This window comes from Prionailurus viverrinus, chromosome C1, assembly GCF_022837055.1.
Source record: "Prionailurus viverrinus isolate Anna chromosome C1, UM_Priviv_1.0, whole genome shotgun sequence".
NCBI lineage: Eukaryota > Metazoa > Chordata > Mammalia > Carnivora > Felidae > Prionailurus > Prionailurus viverrinus.
The window spans coordinates 113,209,453-113,224,322 of NC_062568.1; the positions used below are offsets into that span (position 1 = coordinate 113,209,453).

General features: G+C 42.5%; 1 protein-coding gene across 1 annotated transcript in view; it reads left to right on the forward strand.

Annotated features, from left to right (window-relative positions):
• SPAG17 (sperm associated antigen 17) overlaps positions 1–14,870 on the forward strand; it is a 235,344-nt gene that overhangs the window by 203,594 nt on the left and 16,880 nt on the right. The window contains exons 45-48 of the mRNA XM_047871565.1: positions 312–496; positions 2,422–2,482; positions 5,419–5,563; positions 7,729–7,873. Coding sequence (XP_047727521.1) covers positions 312–496; positions 2,422–2,482; positions 5,419–5,563; positions 7,729–7,868 — 531 coding nt within the window. The 3' untranslated portion in view covers positions 7,869–7,873. The remainder of the gene's footprint in view (positions 1–311; positions 497–2,421; positions 2,483–5,418; positions 5,564–7,728; positions 7,874–14,870) is intronic.

Sequence of the window (14,870 nt, forward strand, 5' to 3'; positions counted from 1 at the left end):
GTCACTGGACGCTGAAGTTTGCTAGTCACTAGCACAGAGGAAAAAGCATAAAGTTTAGAATCAGGCCAACTTGAGTTTGAAACTTTTGCTTGAGCAAATGACGCCTTATGCTTCTCGGAGCGACAACTTCTTCATCCTGAAAGCCTAAAATTTGTCCTTACAGCGCTGTTGTAAGGATTACACGAGACCTATAGTGTTCGTTTCCTCCCACAGCCAAGCAGTTCTTTTCCTCTGGCGATAGGGCCTTTTTCTTATCTTGGGAACACAACTTGGAACCATTTTCTTTTGTTACTTTTTCCTTAAATGCAAAGGTGCAAGATTTGGTTGGAGGCAAAGTGAAAACGTCCTCTGTTGCGTCTGCTGCCATTAATAACGTGAACTCATCCCCTTTTGGATTCCACCTTCTCCCACCATCAGTGAAGTTTGGAGTCCTAAAAGAAGGACACACCTATGCGGCCACTGTGAAGCTCAAGAATGTTGGAGTGGACTTTTGCAGGTGAGGCCAAGGCACCAAATGTCTACTCACGTCACTTTCTCCTTCGCTGAGACTTGTCTTTGGCTACCTGTGTCATTGAACGTTTATCGAACTGAACTCTAATTACACCTTGACTCTTGAATCCTCACATCATTCATTCAACCATTTACTTCATTCATTCATTCATTCATTCATTCATTCTTCATCAGATCAGTATTTTTCAAGCCTCAACTATGTGGTGGGCACTTCTTTGTCCTCCCATTAATCGTTATTCATACTTTGGTAGAAGCAATTCAGGGGCTGATCTACGGTAGCAAAAACTAAAGGGGAAGCTGTACAAGTCTTATAGTAACTAACGCATAAAACCTGAAAGTCTATTTCTCAAACCCACCACCCACTGTAATGCCAGCTGACATTTGTTTGTACTTTATGATCCATATGGAATTTTAACTCCACTATTTCTGCATAATTGAGGCAAAAAGGAAAAAAAAAATTAACCTGAGTCATTAGGGCCATTTCGCCTCTGAAGATCTGACTTGGCCGAAACTCAGAGCCTGACCTCCCAGTTGAAAATACCCTACAGCTGGCATTCAGTGACAAGAGTCCTTCATTTCCAGATCATTAGAATTTTAGAATTTGCAGAGACTATTACAGAGGATCAGAGTAACATGTTTTAAGGTCTTATTGGCTAGAGCAAGACAGGATCTCAGATCTCCTGTGGACCTGTTTGTATGTGGCACCATGCTTTATCCACAGCTGTGGTCACTTCTTGTGTGGGAGTTCAGTCCTTCCCACTGGGTCAATAGACCATATGTCTATACCAGGACATATACCCAATTACAAGTGTCTATACCCAATTACAAAATCTTCCCTATTCTATTTTGGATTAAACTTAAGCATAATATGGGGTCCCCTCCCCCCAAAACAGTGAAATAAATGTTTATTTCAGTTGCAGAGCTGTGCTCATTTTAAGTGGCAAGTCCTTCCAGTTTATGGTTCTGGACTCGAGACCGGAAACCAGATGTAATAAAGCTACAGAGGCATCTGGTTTAAAAGATCAACATCCCATTTTAGTTGAGGCACATACCCAGCTTCAGGAATCACGTTGGTTTCCTCAGAAACAACCAGGCCACCAGATCAGACATTACTGTCTTTTTAGGCTACTGCCAACAAAGTGGGTGGGGAGAAATAGAGAACCAACTTCAAACCAATAAAACTTATCCATGCAGATCCTGTCTACTCAGTATAGAATTTTAGCTTTAGGGATTTCACTCCTCAGCTTGTTAAATTCAGCCACTATGGCTCAGACAGCAAAGTTGATGGTGGGAGGAGTGGGATTGAGGTCATCGTGGAGGTAGGCTTTCCCTGGCATTTTAATTTACTCCAGGTCTTTAACCTTCAGGCAGAACCCACAAACCACAGGAAGGGAAAGAGATCAATAGGCACCACGTGTGAGCTTGGGGCTTTTCAAGGTCTCTACATTTTCTGAGCCTTTTCTGTTTCTCTTCTCCCCAAACATGCAAGCCCCATGCCACGGCAGAGCGAGACGGCTCCCATGCTCTCCTGCTTTCCAAAAGAGCCTTTATTCTTCAGCTTAATGATCTGGCAGGCAGCATCGGTGTTCACACTGGCGGCTATGCTGCCGTGCACACACCAGCCAAACATTCACGACAGTCGGCCCGAGCCCAAGCTGGTCGGCGGCATCCAATAACAGAGGGTTGAAACTGGGGTTGGAGTCTGTTTGACGCTGATGAAAACTGTTGCTGGAAAGGGGGTTGTGAAAGGGGCCCCAGCTTCTCCCAACTGAATATTGGGTGGTTCTTTAATGGTGTGGACCCCCTGCTCCTTTGTAGCAAATATTAACACCTTCCTGATTTTATGACATCCCAGTTCATTCACTGCTTTTTCGTGATGGCGTAAATTTATTTTCTCTTTTTGCCTGGCAGGTTTAGGGTGAAGCAGCCCCCACCCAGCACAGGACTGAAAGTGACTTATAAACCCGGTCCTGTAAGTCCCATGTGCTACCTGTTGTGTGTGTCCCTGTGTGTGCATGGGAGTGTGTGCATGGGAGTGGGCTTTTAAGTCATTCTGTGCATTCAGTTTAAGCCATGTAGAAGTCTGATTTTTCTAGGATCATAAGCAAAAGATCCCTGGTATTGGTACAATATGTGGCTTGATATCACTTACTTCGTGTAATGACCCCGAGACAGATCCTATGCATAAATAGAGTTAAACTTCCAGCTATGGAAACTTTCCTGAAGTTCACTCATTTGTCCCAATACTACAGCTACGTATAGTTGTATGAAAACCACCTTTTTAAAAATTAAATATGATTTGACATGCGCTTGGAAAGCTGACTACCTCAAGGTATCCTGTAATAAATTTGTCTGCAAAATGAAAAACTCCTTGGAAAAATAAATATTCTGCTCTTTGTATTTTACGTACATTTGGCTTATTTTGGTTTGCCAAGAGAATATTATCTAATGACATACAAAGAAATGGTAGTATATTAACGTCATCAGCCCCCTCATTTCTCCAAGGAGCTCTGAAAATGCCAATTTTAAAATGTCAACCTGTTCTTTATTCAACACATTCCCCAACGTGGGGTGTTTAATATAAAATCTGTATGTTGTCACTCACTTTAAATTATAATTTCAGAAATGTAGTATCAAGCAAACAAAAGTTTACAAATATACAAAATATAAAATATAAAATAATATATAAAATATAACAAAATCACACTTGTAAATCTTAACATTTATTTCTTGATCAGCGCATCGTATTGTTTAACATTCCTCCCATTTCACTCAACAGGCTTTGAGTTACTTGAGCACGCCACGGATAGGGACAGGGGACAGGGGATGTTAAAAATGAGTAGGACACACAAGTTGCTCGCAAAGCTGGGCACATAGCGGGGACACAAGAGATGGATGGCTACGTGACAGAATGAAGTGAGGATATCTGGTAGACACAGGATCAGCCATCACAGACTGGGACGCGCACGGACTCATGGGAACACAGAGCAAGGGCATCCCATTCTATAACCAGCACACGGTGTTCGCCGAGTCCCAAGATCTTAAAACTGCCACGGTTGTGCGTTGACACAGAGGGGCAGTTAGGTATGGTGCAAAATCAGTTGGCTTCTTGTAATGACTGTGCCACCAGCAGCAGTGTCGTTGGTTAATTAAACCCTCTGTGCCTTGTGTCCCTCATCTATAAAAGGAGTTGCTTGAGGCGCCTGGGTGGCTCAGTCGGTTAAGCGTCTGACTTCGGCTCAGGTCATGATCTCACGGTCTGTGAGTTCGAGCCCCACGTCGGGCTCTGTGCTGACAGCTCAGAGCCGGGAGCCTGTTTCAGATTCTGTGTCTCCCTCTCTGTCTGCCCCTCCCCTGTTCATGCTCTGTCTCTCTCTGTCTCAAAAATAAATAAACGTTAAAAAAAATTAAAAAAAAAAAAAGAGTTGCTTAGACCCAATAATTTCTTAGTCCTCTTCCAGCCCTAATACCTTATGGTCTACAAAACAGTAGTTTGCAGGCTGCAGTTCCAAACAGAAATATACTTTGAGATTAGACCCACCAATTCGTGAGCACCTCTCTCACACATTTCATCATCGTACGGTGTCAAGATTTCAGAAACTTCGCAACATAAAGCAAAAAACAAAACAAAACAAAAAATCAAAGTCAGCTCTCCTTCCACTGTTCTGGGAAGTTAGCGGCTTTCTTTTCATTTAAAGTAGGGGCAATGCCCAAAGCCAAAATGACTGTTGGATCAGTCTTTATAGGTACTAAAAACCCAGCGTGTATTCTTTGAAGCTCACTCTCGACTGTTAGTTTTTTAATATTTTTTTTTCTTTTTGACAGTAAGTTTTGGCTCTGCACAAATATAATCTATAGACTTGTCCATATGTAAAGCTAACCGCTGTTCAGCTTGGTTGGTTGCCAACACCGAGTGAATGTGCTCGGAGCCCGGGTAGACCTGATGGCAGGATGCCAGCTGCCATGCGGAGTGGCGTCACCCCAGCCCTGCCCTCCGTGTTGGGCTCCAGGGCGAAGGGCCTGGTCCTCAGACATGGAGCGTTGGATACCGTCCAGTAAGCAGACCTTCACAAGCACATTGTTGAAAAAGTTGAAACATTTTTCCGGTCCTATTATTTACAAACTATACTGAAGAAAACAAATTTTTTGTATCTAACTGCTTTCCATGTGGTGGTTTCTGATGTATTTTTTTTTCCCCCCGGCTAATTGTTCTCAAGTCTGCTTCTTAGCCTACCTCCTGGAGAGGCAGCTTAGGAACACAAACAGCTCTTTCTTTCCTGGCCAGTGTTCTCTTCAAGGGACAAGGCAAGAAGCCCATTCCTTGCTGTGTTTCTTCTTCATTATATATTGGGGTTTCTTCTTTGTTGGTCCAGACCTCTTCCACGTAGCTTTCAGACCTAAGCAGTTTGGCATTTGAACTCCTCCCGTCTCCCTATACTGGCTCTGTCACACCATAGGCCCTCCACTGGGAACTTTATACACTAAGAGGCAGGGCCAGGAAGTTGTGCGATTCACGTAGTCTCTTATTTTAAACTTCTCTTTATCTGCCAGGATGCCCCTAGGAAGTCACTGCAGATATTCAAGAAAGAGCACGATTGTGGGCATTGTAAACTTTGCCTTCAGTGCCACCTCCAGGACGCTGGCTTTTATTTTTCTTACCCTTCTTCCCAAATGGCACCTGGTTTTCCCCTTCAGCAATTTATCCTGGGTCCCATTTGCTCCATGGAAGTCTACCTAGCTAATCTACAAAGTAATTCTTGTAAGTGCCTAACTGCGATGGTTCATGTGCGCCAAATTTATAGATGGGAAAACAGGATTAGAGAGTCTAACTAGCTTGCCCAAATTCATGTTAAAACCCAGATTTGAACCCCGATGTGTCTGATTCTAAAGCTACATTGTGTCCTATAGGTGGCAGCGGGTCTGCAGACAGAACTGAAAGTGGAGTTATTTGCCATGGCTGTTGGAGAAGAAGGTGCCAGGGGATCAACACACATCTCGCACAATATTGAGATTATGACTGAGCATGACGTCCTGTTCTTACCCGTGGAAGCAAATATCCTTTAAAGTTCAATTTGAGTAGTCATAAATAGAGCAAAAATTACATTTGAGCAAGGAGAAAATATTAGAATGCTATTCCGTGACCCCCCACCCCCACACCTGCACTCCATAGCTTCATTAATTCTGTTTTTAAAACCGTAGAGTTGAAGTTTTAGGATAAAGATTGTCTTCGTCTTTGTGAGCGGCTAGCAAAATGCCTGTTAACACAGTACATGAGTAGTGACTGCAAGTTGAATGAATGTCAATGTTCATTGCTGTCTATGGGGTATCAGACAATCAGAATTAAGCAGGGAATTGTTTTTAAAACTTTTGAGGAAAGGAGACTTAAGTAGAAAGAACAAACAAATCCACAGCAATAGGAGAGTTTTGGGTGTTGGGAAGTATAGGGAGTTCAACTCATTGAGACCTTAGGGGTATTAGGAAACATAGTAGGGAAGTTGTGGAAGATTTTGAATCCCTGCTTAAACTTTATTATATAAGCAAGAGTGAATCATTGATCCAGTGCATGATACAATTGTCATATTTTTATCAAGATGAACCCAGCATTACCGTGCTGGACATGTCGAGGAGCAACCTGATGCAAATAGAAACAAAGAGTCATTGGAAGGCCGCTTCATTAGGCCGAGCATAAGGACAGGAACTACCCCGTGGCAGTTGTGGAAGAGGGACATGGGTGGAAAGACATTTGGCGGGGGAGAGGAATCTGTAAAATCTCAGGTGGAACCCATTGAGGGAGGGCAGTAAGAGGACTCAAGAGTTCAAGGTTTGGAGCATGCAGGTCTGGATCTCAATTGAAGAGACAGCGCGGGAGAGGTAATGATTTTAAACATCATCTACAAAGAGGAGACAACTGGAGGTATGGAAAAGGAGTAGAGCTGCGGGGTCTGTTAAGGACGCAGAAGGAAGAAGAGGAGACCGTGGAGACAGAACAAGCAATCAGAAAACCAAGAAACATCTCAGAAGCCACACAAGGAATTTCAAGGAAAACACGGACCTCGTTGGCAGGTGCTACAGAGATGTCCTGGAGAATTCAGATTACGTAGGATTGCTAGATTGGGCTGAAGGGAATGGAAGAGAAACATTAAAAAATATGAATGAGAGGAAGTAACTGAAGCAGCAGCATCCAAAGGAGAGCAAGAGAATAGTCGAGAAGAGAGCTGAAGGCTCAGTCTCGGCGAGGGGGCGTGTGAGGACGGCTAAGGATCCAGACTTTGAGGTGAAGGGGAAATTTGGGGAAGCTTGTTGTCAGATGACCTTGGTTTCAGTGGAAATGGAGCTGAATTCATTTGTTCACTTATTTCAAAGAGAAGTGTCTCTAGTGTGCTAGGCACTGTTCTAGGCACTGGGGATACAGCAGTGAACAAGACACAAAACTCCCTGCCCCTACGTTGCTTACTTTCCAGGGGGAGAACAGACTGTACGCAAAATAAGTAACACAAGGACTACAGTGGTGCTCGTAAGTACAATGGAGATAAATAAAAAGTAGGAAAGGGGGTACAGGGAGGATTAAGGAGGACTGCAATTTATTTTTTTATTTTTTATTTTTTTTCTATATGGATGGCAGGGTTCTTCTGCAGTGATAGGAGAAAACTAACCAAAGAACCAGCTTTTTCCTCTAAGAATTAAATCAAGTCTCCATACATCCTCTTCACACAAGTTATGAGATGCTGACCCAGAGACACTGTAACCCTGCTGCTGGTCACAGTAACTTAAGTCATTCTGCTTTTATGTTCGTAGATTAAAGGCCACCTGTCAGGCATAGATAGATGGGGCAGAGAGTTTTATTAGATCTTTTATCTACTTCTAATGTCAGTAGTGAGAATTTGTAGCTCATTTCTCAAGATCTATCCCTTCCCCAGAAAAAAAGGCATGACCTCTAGACATTGATGTGATTTTGGGACCTGATTATGGTGATTGATGTCTCCTATAGGAAGACTCACCACAGTCAGGGGAGAAGCACACACTGGGTGGACAGGAGAAATTCCAGGAAATCAATATCCGTCCGTCTTCCTCTAAGCCTGAGTCCACAGAATTCACATTGCATGGTAAAGGACCCAAAACAGAGCTAATGAGGCTAGAGAGGAGGTTCTGATTTGAAAATGTTAACGAGTTTGTATATACACATCATTTGGTCACAAAAGTCCTTAACGAGTATCTTACCAGTTTTAACAAGCAGCAATTATGATAAGAGACCAAAAGATTTTCCTCAGGGAAAAGAAAATCCCATGGTCCAGAGGACTTCTACGATTTCTTCTTCTGCACTTGGAGTCTTCATGTCCCGTAAAATTTCTCCACGTTAGGTCCGGTAAGTAAGTAATAAATGGGAATTTGACTCGTAACCATTCATATGTGAGGCCTTAGACCTCATGTTTGTTCCTCTCTTCTTACAGCCAGAAACCAATGAGCCACTAAGCCCAGGGGAAAGGAAATACTTGTTTTTAATGGCCAAAACAGCTACTCCTTTACATATATTATCATATCTCATCCTCACACTACTGATAAGATAGGTATTCTTTCCCACCTTATAAATGAGGACGCTGATGATGTAAAAATCTAACCTACTTCAATGTGATTCTGAAGTTCGTTCTTTTTTTAAAAAAATTTTTTAATGTTTATTTTTTTAATGTTTATTTTTGAGAGAGAGAAAGAGCGCACAAGCAGGGGAGGGGCAGACAGAGAGGGAGACACAGAATCCGAAGCAGGCACCAGGCTCTTAGCTGTCTGCGGACATGGGGCTCGAACTCACAAACTGTGAGATCACGACCTGAGCCAAAGTCAGACGCTTAAATTGACTGAGCTATCCAGGCACCCCTAAAGTTCATTCTTTTAAGTGCTGTTTTCAGTGTTGACCTTCCAAGAAGCAGGGGCACCGACACCAGGATGTCCTTCTCAACTTGGAACTTTATAAGTAAGCCAGTGGTTCTCAGACATTTTGAATGCAGATTCTTTATATATTCTTAAAAATTACTGAGGATCCCAAAGAGTTGTCATATATGTGGGTCATATCTACTGCATTTACCAAACTGGAATTAAAACTGGGAAAAATTACCAATGTGAAAACCATAATAAACCCAGTATATTAACATAGATTTTTTTTAATGAAACATTATTTTCCAAAACGAAAATGGATTACTCACGGGACACTGTTTTACATTTTCATAATTCCTTTACTACCTGGCCTAATAGAACACAGCTGGGTTCGTACCCCAGCTCTGCATTCAGTCTGTCACGATATGAGACATCACGCAGCCTCCGGAAAACTCCACTGTATGCTCATGAGAGAAAAAGGCAAACAGCATCTTGTCTGTTTCCTGGAGCTGCTGAAACAAGTCTGTGCTCGTTTCTTGCAGCTGCTGGGAAAGAGTCACACAAGCTAGGTGGCTTAAAACAACGGATATTCCGTTGCAGTTCAGGAGGCCAGAGATCCAAGATCAAGGTGTCGGACTTGGCTCTTTCTGGAGATGGAGGGAGGATTTGTTCTATGCCTCTCTCCTACCATCTCAGGGCTGCCAGCAGGTCTTGGTGTTCACTGGCTTATTGCTGACTCACTTTCATCTGTGGCTCAAATGGCATTCTTCCCCGTGTGTATATTTCTGTGTGTCTCCCTCCTTGTAAGAATGCCATTCATTAGATTTAGTGGGTACCCTAATTCTGAGTGGCATCGTAAGGTCACCTTCCGTTTCTGGTAGACATGAATTTTGTGGAAACAAACCCAGTGTAATCTACCCTCCGGTCCCCCAACATTCACATCCATCCCATCCCAACACTCCCAAAACTTTTCACCCATTCCAGCATTAACTCCAAATTCTCAATTCAGAGTGTCACATCCCTTCTGTCTAAATCAAGTACGGGTTAGACTCTGGTATGCCCGGCCTTGGTCTCCTTTCCTTTGGTCTCCTTTCCATTGGTGGACGTATGAAACTAAAAAGCATGTTTTCAGCTTGTACCATACGATGGTGGAAAAAGCATGGGATAGATATTCCCATTCCAAAAGGAAGAAAGTGGAATAGAGTCACTGGTCTAAAGCAAATTTGTGACACAGCAGGGCAAATGTCATGAAGTTTCAAGGCCTGAAAATAATCTTTTGTGGCTTGACCAGCCCTCTGGGCCCAGAGGCTGTCCCAGCCCCAACCTCTAGACCATCAGAAGCCCTGTTGGCCCTACCCTCTCTATCCTCAGCCTGGGACACAATCTTACCCTCCGGGCAGCCCATTTCCTGCTTATAGAATCCTACAAGTCTGGCAGCCTTCCTTCCTCTTGTCCCATCTCTGTCCCTGCGAGGCCAAAATGGCAGCATTTCTGCCGATGTAACATTCTCACAAACCCGTCAGTCTTCATGGGTCAAGGAGTTCCACACCATTAGACATGAGGCTTCTCCACAGATCCTTTCTGGACAACCGTGCCTCTATTCCTAGCTTCTGCTGAGATGCTTGATCGTATCCATGGCCACAAATCTAATCGCACATTTTCCAGCACACACCCTTGGTGACCTCTGAAGAGCATGCCCTTGCAGAATAGATAGGCTGTGAATTTTCAAACTCATCATGTTCTGGTTCCTTTTTGCTAACCATTTCCTTTCTCAAATTATCTCTTTCCTCTTGCATTTTACTATAAGCAGCAAGAAAGTAGGCCACATCTTCCATATTTTGTTTGGAAACCTCAGCTAAATATTCAATGTCATGGTTCACAAGCTCTACTTTAACCCCAAAGCAGAACACAAGTCAGCCAAGTTTTCTGCCACCTTACTTTTCCTCCAGTGTCCAACATGTTCATTTCTGAGTTCACACCAAAAGAACCTTTATCTTCTAACATGTATTCATTTTTGAGAGACAGAGGGCTAGCAGGGGAGGGGCAGAGAGAGAGGGAGACACAGAATCTGAAGCAGGGTCCAGGCTCTGAGCTGTTGGCATAGAGCCTGATTCAGGGCTTGAACTCACAAGCTGCGAGATCATAACCTGAGCTAAAGTCAGATGCTCAACCAACTGAGCCACCCAGGCACCCCAGAAGCACCTTTTAATGTTCACACTTCTATCAACATTTTGTTCATGATGAAAATAGAAATTCTCTGAGATGCCAGCTTTCTCTACTGTCCATATTTCCATATTTCTACCAAATCATTTCAAGATAACCTAGACTTTTTTTTTTTTTAAATTATTACATGGCTCAAAATTCTTCCAGTCTTTTCCATTTACCCAATTCCAAAGCCACTTCCATATTTTTAGGTATTTGTACAGTAGCACCCCACTTCCTGGTATCAAAATCTATTTGTTTCCTGGGGTTTCCATAAAATTACCATAAACTGGGTGGCTTAAAACAAGGTATTTTCTTGCAGTTCAGGAAACTAAAGGTCTGAAACCAAGGTATTAGAGGACTGGTTCCTTCTGGAGACTGAGGGAGAATTTGTTCGAGCCTATCTCCTGGCTTCTGGTGGTAGCCAGAGTCTTGGTGTCCCTTGGCTTATAGCTGCCTCATGCCAATCGCAGTCTCTGCCTCTGTGGTCCCCCCGCCTCCTGTGTGTCTCCTAACATTGCATTCTTATACGGCCACCGTCACTGGATGTAGGGCCCACTCTAATATAGTGTGAACTCATCTTAACTAATTATATTTATAAAGACCCTCTTTCCAAATAAGGACACATTCATAGGTTCTGGGTAGACATGAATTTTTGGAGAACACTCTTTAAACTACTATGGATTTTAATATGGTTTTGAAAGTATTTTTGGCATTGCAGACTCCTTGAAAGGTCTTACGGACCCCTAGAGATCATAAACTGTACTCTGGGAACCACTGAATTCATGGTTTATGTCAGTTCTACTTAATGACTTTTGGAAGTTACTCCAAACTGAGAAGAGGTAAAGTTTGCATCACTAGTTGGACAGAATAACTTCCAAATAAAAGATACATAATTCCTGTTGGCACCAATCTATCAAAAGTAACTTCATGAATCCATCCAAAAAAGAAATGACTTCAGTGATGTTGCCTTTATGCCTCTGTTCAGATGATCACAGACTTAATGAGATTGAAAGATGCCTGTTGTACTTATTCTTTTTTTTTAATATGAAATTTATTGTCAAATTGGTTTCCATACAACACCCAGTGCTCATCCCAAAAGGTGCCCTCCTCAATACCCATCACCCACCCTCCCCTCCCTCCCACCCCCCATCAACCCTCAGTTTGTTTTCAGTTTTTAAGAGTCTCTTATGGTTTGGCTCTCTCCCTCTCTGTTTTTTTTTTCTTCCCCTCCCCCACGGTCTTCTGGTAAGTTTCTCAGGATCCACATAAGAGTGAAAACATATGGTATCTGTCTTTCTCTGTGTGACTTATTTCACTTAGCATAACACTCTCCAGTTCCATCCACGTTGCTACAAAAGGCCATATTTCATTCTTCCTCATTGCCAAGTAGTATTCCATTGTGTATATAAACCACAATTTCTTTATCCATTCATCAGTTGATGGACATTTAGGCTCTTTCCATAATTTGGTTACTGTTGAAAGTGCTACTATAAACATTGGGGTACAAGTGCCCCTATGTATCGGCACTCCTATGTCCCTTGGGTAAATTCCTAGCAGTGCTATTCCTGGGTCATAGGGTAGATCTATTTTTAATTTTTTGAGGAACCTCCACACTGTTTTCCAGAGCGGCTGAACCAGTTTGCATTCCCACCAACAGTGCAAGAGGGTTCCCGTTTCTCCACATCCTTGCCAGCATCTATAATCTCCTGATTTGTTCATTTTAGCCACTCTGACTGGCGTGAAGTAGCATCTCAGTGTGGTTTTGATTTGTATTTCCCTGATGAGGAGTGACATTGAGCATCTTTTCATGTGCCTGTTGGGCATCTGGATGTTTTCTTTAGGGAAGTGTCTATTCATGTTTTCTGCCCATTTCTTCACTGGATTGTGTTTCGGGTGTGGAGTTTGGTGAGCTCTTTATAGATTTTGGATACCAGCCCTTTGTCTGATATGTATCTTTTCCCATTCTGTTGGTTGCCTTTTAGTTTTGTTGTTTCCTTTGCAGTGCAGAAGCTTTTTATCTTCATGAGGTCCCAACAGTTCATTTTTGTTTTTAATTCCCTTTTGTTTTGGGGATGTGTCAAGTAAGAAATTGCTGCGGCTGAAGTCAGAGAGGTTTCTTCCTGCTTTCTCCACTAGGGTTTTTTTGTTTTTTTTTTTTAATTTTTTTTTTTTAACGTTTATTTATGTTTGAGACAGAGAGAGACAGAGCATGGACGGGGGAGGGGCAGAGAGAGAGGGAGACACAGAATCAGAAGCAGGCTCCAGGCTCTGAGCCATCAGCCCAGAGCCCGACGCAGGGCTCGAACTCACGGACCGCGAGATCGTGACCTGAGCTGAAGTCGGACGCTTAACCGACTGAGCCACCCAGGCGCCCCTCCACTAGGGTTTTGATGGTTTCCTGTCTCACATTCAGGTCCTTTATCCATTTTGAGTTTATTTTTGTGAATGGTGTGAAAAAGTGGTCTAGTTTCATCCTTCTGCATGTTGTTGTCCAGTTCTCCCAGCACCATTGGTTAAAGAGACTGTCTTTTTTCCATCGGATATTCTTTCCTGCTTTGTCAAAGATTACTTGGCCATACTTTTGTGGGTCTAATTCTGGGGTTTCTATTCCATCGGTCTATGTGTCTGTTTTTGTGCCAATACCATGCTGTCTTGATGATTACAGCTTTGTAGTAGAGGCTAAAGTCTGGGATTGTGACGACTAATGCTTTGGTCGTCTTCTTCAAAATCACTTTGGCTATTTGGGGTCTTTTATGGTTCCATACAAATTTTAGGATTGTTTGTTGTAGCTTCGAGAAGAATGCTGGTGCAATTTTGATTGGGACTGCATTGAATGTGTACAACTTTGGGTAGTATGGACATTTTAACAATATTTATTCTTCCAATCCATGAGCATGGAATGTTTTTCCATTTCTTTATATCTTCTTCAATTTCCTTCATAAGCTTTCTATACTTTTCAGCATAAAGATCTTTTACATCTTTGGTTATGTTTATTCCCAGATATTTTATGATTCTTTGTGCAATTGTGAATGGGATCAGTTTCTTTGTCTTTCTGTTGCTTCATCATTAGTGTATAAGAATGCAACTGATTTCTGTACATTGCTTTTGTATCCTGCAACTTTCCTGAATTCATGTATCAGTTCTAGCAGACTTTTGGTGGAGTCTGTCGGGTTTTACATGTATATCATGTCATCTGCAAAGTGAGAGCTTGACTTCATCTTTGCCAATTTTGATGCCTTTGATTTGCTTTTGTTGTCTGATTGCTGATGCTAGCACTTCCAACACTATGTGAAACAACAGTGGTGAGAGTGGACATCCCTGTCACGTTCCTGATCTCAGGGGGAAAGCTCTCAATTTTTCCCCGTTGACGATGATTTTGCTGTGGGCTTTTCATAAATGGCATTTATGATGTTTAAGTATGTTCCTTCTATCCCGACTTTCTTGAGGGTTTTTATTAAGGATGCTGAATTTTGTCAAATGTTTTTTCTGCATCGATTGACAGGATCATATGGTTCTTTTCTTTTATTAATGTGATGTATCACATTGATTGATTTGCAAATGTTGAACCAGCCCTGCAGCCCAGGAATGAATCCCACTTGATCATGCTTTATATGCTGTTGAATCCGATTTGCTAGTATCTTATTGAGAATTTTTGCATCCATATTCATCAGGGATATTTGCCTGTAGTTCTCTTTTTCTTGCTGGGTCTCTGTCTGGTTTAGGAATGAAAGTAATGCTGGCTTCATAGAATGAGTCTGGAAGTTTTCCTTCCCTTTTTAATTTTGGAACAGCTTGAGAAAGATAGGTATTATCCCTGCTTTAAAATTTTTTTTTTCAACGTTTATTTATTTTTGGGACAGAGAGAGACAGAGCATGAACGGGGGAGGGGCAGAGAGAGAGGGAGACACAGAATCGGAAACAGGCTCCAGGCTCTGAGCCATCAGCCCAGAGCCTGACGCGGGGCTCGAACTCACGGACCGCGAGATCGTGACCTGGCTGAAGTCGGACGCTTAACCGACTGCGCCACCCAGGCGCCCCAATATTATCTCTGCTTTAAATGTCTGGTAGAATATCCCTGGGAAGCCATCTGGTCCTGGACTCTTATTTGTTGGGAGATTTTTGGTAACTGATTCAATTTCTTTGCTGGTTATGAGTCTGTTCAAGTTTTTATTTCTTCCTGAGTTTTGGAAGGGTGTGGGTGCTTAGGAATTTGTCCATTTATTCCAGGTTATCCAGTTTGTTGGCATATAATTTTTCATAGTATTCCCTGATAATTGCTTGTATCTCTG